At 42.2% G+C, this 11,473-nt stretch overlaps 1 protein-coding gene across 1 annotated transcript; it reads right to left on the bottom strand.

The window, feature by feature from the left end:
• Positions 1–995: 995 nt before the first annotated feature.
• On the bottom strand, positions 996–5,362 carry LOC136422294 (uncharacterized). Its single transcript, XM_066409959.1, has 6 exons — positions 5,192–5,362; positions 4,605–4,841; positions 4,016–4,088; positions 3,508–3,710; positions 2,028–2,103; positions 996–1,267 (listed from the first exon to the last, which is right to left on the bottom strand). The coding sequence occupies exons 1-6, from the start codon at positions 5,276–5,278 to the stop codon at positions 1,050–1,052; spliced, it is 894 nt and encodes a 297-aa protein (XP_066266056.1). The 5' UTR covers positions 5,279–5,362; the 3' UTR covers positions 996–1,049.
• Positions 5,363–11,473: the final 6,111 nt, after the last annotated feature.

Genomic DNA, 11,473 nt, shown 5'->3' with positions numbered 1-11,473 from the left:
GGAAGTAAAGACATTAAAGAATGGATGCCATACACATTTTACTGATCAGAAACAGAAACAAACACATGTCTACAGTGATGCATACATTAACGTCGCACCAGTACATACATGGCCATGGATGAGTCCGCAAACGCTTGCAGCTGTTTATGTGATACATTCAATCTAGCGCGTTTTCAATACTGAAGAAAAATGATCGCATACGGTGATAATCAAATGATTTGTAATGATGACACAATTGAGCTCTTTATCTTCTAAACAAATCACCTACTAGTATTACTGAAGCAATTTTCGAATAACTTAACAGCAGGAAAGACAGTTCGGTTTACAACTCAATTGAACATAGTTTTCGTTATTACACAACCCTATCCTGCAAACGTTTCAATGACATGTGTGTCGTTTTCATCAATGCATTGGTCATTATATACTGATGAACACGACAGGCAGGTCCTTAAAGGAGTCCTAAACTCCAGAAGGCGGATCAAATAATACATAATCAGCCGACTTTGTACAGAATTTTGCTCATGGTGAATTACACAAGGTGTGTTTTTTAAGACAATATGATACTCACTAAACCCTTGCAGACCCTACCCATTTATTCCCTATGTGTAAACATACATCTTTAATGGTGAGTATTTTTGGCATAGATGAGGGTGGTTAAGCACAATAAGAAGGCCAATTGTTGACAAGATATAAAAGAACACAAAGAAAGACGACTTTTTCTTAAACACCCTGACATTCTTTTTATAATCTAACTTTTGTCAGGCACATTGTAATAAGCCATAGATAGGCTGAGGTTGTTTAATTTAATCAATCAGAAAATAGAGGGTCACCTGGGGAACTCGGTAGAATACTGAATGCTTTTTGATGCGTATTGGACTAGTGGGTACTTAATCGTATACTGTAAAAAGTATTCATTTTTACTTCCTAAAATTATCATCTACTGGAAAATAACTCCCCCCTCTGGACTTAAAGACTCCTTTACTAAAGTTTTGAAAACGTCTGCAGAAGAAAATAATGGGGTTGTGATGGGATATAACAGCTCAATGGTCCTATTGACCGATGGGAACTTCGTTACAGCAGCGGATGAAGGTCTGGCTGCAGCCCTCCATGTCTTCCTTCTGAACCCGGCGGGCTTTTCCCCTGGCGCGAGTCTTGCGGGCCATCGTCCGCGCGCGGGTCTGACAGGAACCGGAAGTGGCCGCGGCGCTCCTCTTTCCTGCATTACAGCATCTGGTCGTCAGGCGGCGCTTCCAGACCGGTTCCGTGGCTGCAAGGGAGCAAAAATGTAATCGTAAAACAATACTGAAATTTGCGGGAAACAAACGAAAATGCGATTTTTTATTTACTGTTGCGATTTTTAATATGGATAAGAAATAAACTGGAAACAAAGACACCGCGGCTTGATATGTAGTATAAGCTACTTCACGATTCAAACTACGCATGCGCAGTGTGATGCATTGTGGGCAATATGTCTAGTGTATAGTTAGTACTGCGTACCGGTACTGTACCGGTACTGTACCGTAAAAATGATTTGGTACAGGTCCAAAATACCGGATCATGAGTACCGGTACTGTACCGATATAAATTTAAACCAAGTATGTGCTTATTTTGTGACTGATTTCCTGATCTCATGGCCTCATGCAACTCCAAACATGACCAAAGTGACACCTTGGAACAGGGTAACTAATATGCAACAGATCATTCAACTAACTCAGGTTGGTGATCATTCAGGCAGGCCGGGAGTGTTGATAGCAAGGCAAAAGGAGTTTGGCGGTAGGAAACTAGTTATGTTCTTTGTGTAAAGATACTGAGTTTTTCCAGTACGATCTGTCCTTCATGGCGGACATCAATGCAGAAACTGTTCGAGATATTGGAGATTCCTTTTACATAACCAGTAAATCCCATCGCCACCCGCTGACAGACACCAAAAGGTCAGCAGGTGAGACTCTACTGTTTGTGTAAAAAGAATCTCCAATACCTTATGTTCTACCAACCGGATGAAATCATTTTCGGGAGAACTATTTTACCTTTCTGGTCTGTGTCTCCTTCGCTTGATGTGGTACCACCAAGTTGCTTCACGCCTTGACCCGGCGTTTGAGGGGCCTACATATGAAATCAAGAGACATACTTGTAAAAACGTTTGTCTAAGAGGAAAACTCTAAAAGTAATACTCTACGATGTAATTGAAAAACTATGTAAATTTGTGTACACATGCTTCTAGAAGAAAGAAAAGATTGTTCATTTTCTTGAACTTCAATTGTTATCTAATGCATTTAGCCAATGCTTGGCATGAATACGCAATAAAGTTAATAGACCCCTTTCCAAATACCGCGGCCATTTTGAATCTAGCGCGAGCGCGCGTGGTTCGAGCGGTAAGGCGTCCCCAATAGAAACCAGCGTTGGGTCATCTTCTGCGGCGAGATGTTCTCCTCCTCGGTGAAATCTATCGATATATTTGCATGTCACAAGTAGATAATATTGTTGTGGACACTTGGACTCGATATGTGTCCAAGGCAGAAGATGACTCAACACTGCTTTCTATTGGGGACGCCATTGCAAAGCTTTACCGCTTACCGTTTGTTTACTTTTCCCGCGCTCGAATTATGCGCGCTCGCGCTAGATTCAAAATGGCCGCGGTATTTGGAAAGGGGTCTATTGTCATTGTCAATAAGCCCACTCGTAGATTCGAGTACGCATGTGCAGTATCTAAAGTGAAGGCCCCGGAGACGTAAACAAAACCCTTCTGGGCATTGTCATGCAAATCGAGACAATGGTCGGGACAGAACTGTTTTCACCTTTGACACTGCACATGCGTACTCGAATCTCCGAGTGGAAGCTTATCTGTGTTGGTTGTGATCATAATACAATGCTAAACGTTCTTCCAACACCGTGATTTGGGTATTCACCGATCAAAATTTCAATCACCACTGTCGCCTTCTTCAGGATCAATAATGATCAATCACTTCCGAACGTAAACTTGCGAGAGTCACAGACACATGAATTTATTGACACGTGTCCTTATGGTTATGTGACGTCAGCAATTGGTCAAACGTGCCAGGAAGTTTATAACGCCCACTGTCTCTGTTGAGTGATGGCTGGAGTGCCCTGATGTATATGGCCTCCTTTATTGTCGTTGTCATTGGCAATACACATGTACACAAGAAAGAAATTTGCGACATATTGATGGTTATGATTGCCAGCTAAAGAATTTACCGTTACTTAGTGTATATATGATAATTATGTTTGTATTATGAATTCCGACGTATCCATGTTCAACCTACCTGTTTTAAGGTAGTGTTTATCTGTGATTTTTAGAATGTATTTATTGTTGAATAGGAATGATGATATCATTATTGTAACCAGTAGAATTCCCAATGTCATTAGTCTTTAAGAACATGTGTAAAAAGTACGCAATTCAGCCTATGGCTACGACTTGCGAGGTACTTTCCATCTCCGATCAAAATAATCAAATAAAACCATTCATTCATCAAACGAAAAGAGACGTACCGCAGGTTTGGCGACTCTGCTGGCCCTGTAGCAGCAGCCACTAAACAGCATTCTGCACATTCTGGCATTGCTCTTGCTCAGGGTGAGGGTCCGGACATAAGCACGGGCCTTCGGCCAACAGCGCCCCGGCTGGCGGAGGGACTGATGCCCGGCCTCGCAGCACTCCTCGCGGATTCTGTAGTACTCACGCTTCGCTTCCGAAACTGTCGAAAAATCGAAATGATATTAGCAGACTACTCATTCATCTGTCATGTGCGACAGGAACTTGTGGAAACGCTTGTGTCACCTCTAAAAAGAGGATGAACTGAACTGAACAAAGACTGTATTTCAATAGTCTAAAATTTAAGTCCAAATGTTTGTGTTGGCAAATACAGAAAGATCTATCGATCTATCGACCTATCGATTTGTCGATCTATAGATTTGTCGATCTATCCATCCATCCATCCATCCATCCATCTATCTATCTATCTGTCCATCTATCGAGTGGGCTTATACAATCCTAACTTACCCGGTTCATGTCCCTTGTGCCTTCCGCTTGCTCTGGAACCGCCGCCTAGTTGTTTCACGTCTTTATCCGGAGACTACGGGTGAAGGAAAACGCATGTAAAAATGTTTATATGTTTATCATCCCCGCTTTAGATTTCAATAATAAACCGGTTCACGATTTCAATAAGCTAGTTTGGAGTTGCTTCTACGCATGTGCAGTTTCAAAGGTGAAGGCCCCCGGCTTGTAAACAGTGCTCATCTCTACATTGTCTAGATTTGCAATTCCCAGACGGGTTTTGTTCACGTCTCGGGGGCCTTCACCTTTGACACTGCACATGCGTAGTAGTAACTCTGAACTAGCTTATTGCGCATGCATGACGTCAAAAGTCAATTCCCCTAACTTATCAGCAGTTCTTGATACTATCATTATGCAAATCGTTATGCAAATCGAGACAATGATTAGATATGGACTGCTTACAAGTCAGGGACCTTCACCTTTGACACTGCACATGCGTACTTGAATCTACTAAAGTGCCTATAGGCATGACTTTGCTATAAATTTCAACAAAAAATTAAAAAACGAAACGAAGAACAAAACAAAACAGACTTACCGAAGGTGTAGCTTTGCCGCAGCAGACGCTGAAGGCCACTCTGCACACCTTGCCCTTGTCCTCGTCCAGGGAGAGAGTCTTGACATACCGGCGGGCTTTCCCCACGCAGCTCCCCCACCCACTGGTGGAGCCCTCCCCGCGGAGGCAGCACTCCTTACGGAGCTGGGCATCCCCGCTGGTGTCTTGAGAATCCTGGCCATCAGTGTCTTGTGCCGGGTCAGGCTGGCCGTCACTTTCCTTGGTGAGGAACGAAAGATGGTATAGACATGGCCTTTCAGATCTTAATTGCATTACAAGAATAAGTCAGTCCAACCAAATTATGAGTTTTCACGAGACAATACCCCATCATGCGGTATATCTTTTCTTACTTACGGCCTTTTGGACAGAGAAGGGCGACGTGGCACTGCACTCAAGTTTTTCATAACTTATTCTACTGTAACAGTGCCACGTACAGAGAACAATAACTTATTTTTTACACCTGGGTGGAGTAAGGAAAGTCGTGTAAAGTGCGCCTTTGCCAAGGGCACAACATCGGTGGCGTCAGGTTTCATTCAAGAACATTTCTCATATGAAGACAAATGTCTTACCGCCTGTTCGGCAGCTTCCTCCTGACATGAGGCGGCGACAAGAAGGAAAACGAAGACCGATACTCGACTCCAAGCCCTCAGCGACATCGTCCGCAGGTTTTGCCTGCTTAACGGATGAGTAACCCGTGGAGCTGTTCTTCTCAAAATGTAACGCAGAGCTTTACGTCGGTGTGTCTGCTCGCTAGGAAAAGATGGTGTCTGCAGGTGGTGTACACGTCACGATGACGCACACCTGACAGTGAAATGTCGCACCTGTGACGCAAAATATCATCACAAGGAATCTTTGTCTTCGCTAAAGAGGTTATTGGATGTGGAGTGGTACTGATTATATCCTGAAGCGCCGCCTAGCACTTGGTGAAATAACTGTCTCGTTGGATAGCAAACAGGACGACTTGCTCCATCAGAACCAAGGTGCCATAGATGTGGCAGCACATACGCAAATTGCACTGCAGAAACATAACTATCTATCTGTCTATCTATCCATCTAGTAAAAATCGTATCTATCTATCTATCTATCTATCTATCTATCTATCTATCTATCTATCTATCTGTCTGTCTATCTATCTCTCTATCTGTCTTTCTATCTATATATCGCACAGAGGGCGAGAGAGGGAGGGAGGGAGGGAGGGAGGGAGTGAGAGAGACAGAAAGAGAGAGAGTTAGGCAGACAGATAAGCGGACAGACAGACAGACAGGCAGACAAACACAAAAGCCCAAACAGTGCTCAATAGGTTAGGTAACAACTTGAAGGGAACTGGCGTATTGGAGTTTTCTTGACTGAACCATCGCGAGTTTTTGATCGTGTGGCCTATGATCCTATGGTGGCATAAGTGGCCATATTGGACCACAACCCAAACACGTTAGAGGGCCTACTACACTAACTAGTGCTATCTTTAAATATGTATAAGGTTTATAAGTTTATCAGGATTCAATGATGTAATCTGTATACTTGTTATATTTTTTCTGATCCTTACATCTTTCCCCCAATGACCCAATGAAAAGAGGTCTGCAGACCAATATGAGCTTCTCATGAATAAACAAAGAAAAAAAAGAAGACAGGAATAGACGACAATGGTCGAGTGAGAGCAACTCTGCATCACAATGTCCTTGACAAACAAACAAACACAACTTTATACCACTAGTACTCATAACAACAACACGGGCGGGTTGAAAGGACAGGGATGACCATAGATTTAGGACTTTTGTTGCTATTTCTGGTGATCACCCGGTTTTGTGTAGCTTCTACCAGGCTCCGCGGATGGCTGGAAAATAGTAGAAATTGGCCAAATAGAGTGAATAGTATGCTAGTAAAGGGAGTCGGCTACGGTCCAATATGCCATATATGCCAGGATGGTGTCTGCTTGTGGTGTAGAACATGTAGCACACCATATTTTTCAGTGGTAATCTGCTGACAAACAGAAGATTTTAGAGTTGTTCATGGCAACCTAGGCGTTTGGATGGGCGGGGATCATCACATTGTTGCCAATTGCATCTATTTCTGGAAATCACGCATCCGCATGTTCGTAACGTCACCAGCTTGCAATTGGAGAATGACTGAATGTACAGTTTGATACTCTTAATTCTGCTGACAAGCTGCAGATTTTATGGTTGTTGAGGACATCTGTTTGGTTTTCACATCTACGGAGTGGTCCGTTTGAGATAACAGACAATGGGTAGTGGGCAAAGAGCACACCCTAATGATCACGTCATTCACAAACTCTTATCGAAATGGCACACAAGATAAGACAGGCATGTTTTAATTGGATATTTTTATTCCTGCTATCTTCAAAGATGCTTCGTCATCTGACTAATGATAAGGCTCAGCGATAGTTGCACAGGAAAAGCCAATGAAAATCAAAAGCTTTAAAATGATTTTATTGAAAGGTTGAAGAACTGATTACAACGAAACGTTGGTTGATGAATGTAAAGGTAACTTGTCATATCATTGCAATTATGTACCAGCCATACTTTGTACCTTGTACAATTATTGCGCAATAAAGTTATCTAATCTTCTAACGAATACTTGTAGTATGTAACCGATAAATGGAAATGGGAAGGCGGGAAAAGAAAGAGACATATCTGTATATACCTGTGTTTTTCTTTCCCCGATTGTATTTTTGTGTTTGTGCCCAGGGCTATCTGAAAAGCAGATCCGTAGATCTGAGATGGACTGGTTAAATAAGTTGAAATTGAAGTTGGCTACCTTGAAAAGAACAGTAAAAATACCTAAAAAAGCAACGGCAATGGGACGAAGTCAAAGTCACGCCAAGGAACGAGGAATACTTTAGAAGGAAGCCATAGTTGCCCTACTGAGAAGGAGCAGGAAGACCTAAGTCTAACTATACCATCCCCTTCATAAAAATGTTCTATGTACCAATTTGTTCTGGTACTGATCAAACTGGCACAATCTCAGTCAACACCTTTCAGTGATAACATCGTGCCCTTTGCCCCCCGCAGCTGTGGGCTGTTCAGTATCTCATTAAGGGTTCTTCTGACAGGTTAATAGGTCAGGGACAAATAGACAACTTTTTTTTGTTACAGGTTGTTACTAGAGTCTGATATCCTTTATACTACTAGTATTGGATATGCATTACACATGCATTTGTTTCATTGTTATTTGGACGGTTTCATGCAAATTGTGTTAATTTTGCCCCCCCCCCCCCCCATTTATAATCTTAAGCCGTTAACGTTGCAGGTGCTGAAGAACATGGTATAGATAAACCAAATGAACGAAGAACAGTATACTAGTACTAGTGATCATGACAAACTCATAATTGCACCTTTTCTGTGGTCTTGCAGCTTGACAGTATACTAGTGTTATGATCAGCTTCATCTGCAAAGAGACCACTTGTCTTGACTAGAGCAAACATTTCTTCAAAGACCAGTGAGTTATTACTTGCTGTGCATAGGCTGTAGTTGCGAAGTTTATATGTCTTCTGGTTGCTGGTAATGGATTTCTCGTTTCATGCATCAGGTATTTCTCGTTTCATGCATCAGGTATTGTCTTGAATATCATGTATTAATTCATTCCATCGTGCACGGTCCTGAACCCCTCCCCCAAAGCCTGCTCGATTTCGGCATCAAGAAAGCCCCATTAAAAAACCTTTTTTCTGTAGCCGGCAATTACGAGTTCTAAAGAACCTGGCCCCGATATGTTGAAAAACGTGAATCAACGACCCCCCCCCCCCTCGAGCTAGCATATTCTTTGGTCTTGTTGATTGACAGTGGTATGACCAGATTCGAAGTGAAAACTTTTGCAAACATGATTGAGTATGCACAGCCTTGACGGTAGTTGCTAGAGATACTTGTTCTAGTTGCTGGTAATAGATCTCGTTTATAGGCATCATGTATTGTCTTGATCATGTAGCAATCCGTATATCGAATGGCCCTGACCCCGTTAGTACCTCCTAACCCCATAAAAAATGTTCTTTAGACCAGTTTTACCTCTGTGGGTATTGCAGATAACGGTGCAAATAAACGAAGTACTTGTTAGAGATAAAGTTGTGGTCTTTGCCCCCCTTATGTTATTTTATGCCTCACTAAGTTTACTCTGCCAGATTATTGGTAAAGTTTGTGCGGCAGGGATCGCCTGAACAAACGCCACGCCGGCTGTAGGTAAAGCTCAAAGTACAGAGGTTACCTCGTCATCCGGTTCTATCCAGTTTTATTCGGGTTATGTGTGATGCCACCATAAGGCCACAGCAAGTAATTTTTATGGATGACATCAGCGCGCTCATTAATTTTCGCCTGATTTCGAAATAAAAAACAAGAGATTTCACTGCCCTCCGACGGTGGTCAACATGCCAAAAATTGGCAAATATGTCGTAGACGTTGACAGTCTAAGGTGTTTCATTGCATATGAATACCCAGTGTAGTTCCTGCCCATGATGGTATAATACCAAGCTGTTTTCTGCATTTGTTCTAGCAAGGACATTATATGAATAATTGGGGGGGGGGGGATCTAGTTAATTGAGCTGTATACACAAGGTGTTTCATCGCATATGAATTCCCAGTGTAGTTGCTTCAAATGATGGTACAACAAGCTCTTTTCTGCATTTGTTGTAGTTAGTCTATTGAGATGTATACACATCTACAATGACATGATTACATTAAATCAAGGAAGTTTTATATTATATAGGAAACCTCATTGGTTGAATACGGGAATAAAAGACCTGTTGGTCATGATATCATATTTCCTCGCTTCAATTCTTGTTTAACAAGACATATGATCTCAAAATTTGAAAATATAGGAATCTTGTTTTTTTTTGGCCCGCCTTGTTTTTTTTCGCCCTATCTCATTAATTTTGGAGTCTGCGGAGGATGTCATCCATAAAATTTACTTGCTGTGGCCTAAAGGACAAAAAATAAAGCTTTATTGGTATCTGTGTCTTTATTGCTCTGGTATAGGCGCTCTTCTGCATAACACATCCGTTTGGCTATCTGCATCCTCTATAGCCACGCGATCTTCGGTGTAAAATACCAGCTTCGAATTCTGCATCTGTATTGTATAGCCGGTATAGCTACATATATGCACACTGTGCAGTTGCACATGTTGAACAGATGCAGTAAACAGATATAAAATAAAACTAACAATGAGTGGATAAATCTAACTTCTTCTCGCTTATTTATAGTAGAGATAAAAGAACAGATAAGTTTCTCGCTGGAAGGTTTGTCTAGTTGCATTAGGAAAATGACTTTTCCCACAGTACTAATAAGGGTAATGTAGAAAAATTCATTTTCCCTATGCAACTAGTACATAGAGTGACCAGCCACCGAATGTATTTGACTATGTGTTGTTCAAAACAACTAGCATGTCCTCAGAATGACCCTACCTAACTTTCACGACAATGGGTTCCGTACAGCAAATGTTCTCTGGTACTGAGCTGAAATCAACAATCACAGCAGGATAGATTACGTATTGTCCAGCATCTAGGCGCAATGCCGGGACCAAAAAGTTGTCATGAATGACTGAATGCATCTTTTTGAAGTAGGTGAAAAGTAGGTGAAACAAAATCTAACCTTGGACAACACAGGCCGATCCCTGTTATCAAACTTAGCAGGTCAATTCAAACCAGAAGTGTTAAACCCAAATTGTTCATTTATTCATTCAACGTATGCTTGTACATGCTATATTAGGATATTTCATTTGTATCAAACTCGTTTGTTTGTATAGTTGTTGAAAAACTTATGAAAGGCGCTCTACTTTTCTTGTGTCAATGAAGATTGTTATAAGATAAACTAATAGCCTGGCCATGTTATATTAGTGCCAGGCTTTCCCTCCACTAAGCAGCGGTTAGTGGAGGGAAAGCCTGGACCTAACTACGATGACACTCAGGCTAATAGACTCAATGCAGTACCGTCAAATCACTGCATTTCCGTGTTTTAACAGAGGTAGGCGCGCCTTTGGGATAAATGTATAGAGACTTCAGACTTAGAGGTTCAATGGCAGAGGTAAAAAGTTGGCAGTTAGACAAGCACCTCTGGTACCCCTGAGGTCACGACATGCCCCAGTGACCCAGTCACCTCCAGTCATCGATGCATCGTCCCTCTCGATCACGTTACCCGACCGCGTGACTCTCCAAGCAGATGCAAGGAACCGCCTCAGTCTCAGCGTTTATACAATTTAGTACGCCTTCTTTAGCCTCCGTTGCAGACTCCTTCAGGATGTTTTCTTTTCCAAGTTATCGTTAATTTTCCTTTTATACCCTATTTCCTATTTTTTTCTTATTGTTGGCCGAGAATAAGAACAAATATGTAATAAGAAAACGGTAATTTGAAGAAGAAAACAGGCGGAAGGAGTCTGCAACGGAGGCTACTCCTTTCTAGTATCAAACGATGCGAGAGCCATGTTACTGTATATATAATTTTTTTTCGGCACATGATCAGAAATTCTAATTCTATATTGTTGGCCACAGCTGCATGTCGCAATCATCATTTCTTCGTGTCTGTCTGTCTGTTTGTTGAACACATAAGGTTTGTACTGAACAATACAAGCTGCATATAAGAATCATATAAGGACAGACGAAGTCGATCCACTCACACCGGGGAGGACCCCTACTCTTTTCGATAAGTGTGGTGGGCTCTAAAACCTGCAAAGGATTCGAAACTAGGACCTCTGCGTTCTGGGTCAAACTCGGCCCAGCCATTTCGCCATCGCGACAACACATGTTTTCTCGTGCCTAACGCGTGATGGCCGCGCACGAGGCTATCGTCTGGCCGACCTTTGGATCTTGCGTAACGCGCCCCGCCCCCAACCCGCCCAAGAGTCATTCTCCAGGATCA

The sequence above is a fragment of the Branchiostoma lanceolatum genome, chromosome 16, assembly GCF_035083965.1.
Source record: "Branchiostoma lanceolatum isolate klBraLanc5 chromosome 16, klBraLanc5.hap2, whole genome shotgun sequence".
Lineage (NCBI taxonomy): Eukaryota > Metazoa > Chordata > Leptocardii > Amphioxiformes > Branchiostomatidae > Branchiostoma > Branchiostoma lanceolatum.
Note: the sequence above shows the minus strand (reverse complement) of the source record. Positions and strands in the feature narration are given on the sequence as shown.

Coding starts and splice junctions, on each gene's coding strand:
- LOC136422294 (XM_066409959.1), bottom strand. CDS start 5,278: ATGTCGCTGAGGGCTTGGAGTCGAGTATCGGTCTTCGTTTTCCTTCTT. Junction 4,089..4,604: donor GCGGCAAAGCTACACCTTCG/GTAAGTCTGTTT, acceptor CTTCACCCGTAG/TCTCCGGATAAAGACGTGAA. Junction 1,268..2,027: donor AGGAGACACAGACCAGAAAG/GTAAAATAGTTC, acceptor GCTCCCTTGCAG/CCACGGAACCGGTCTGGAAG.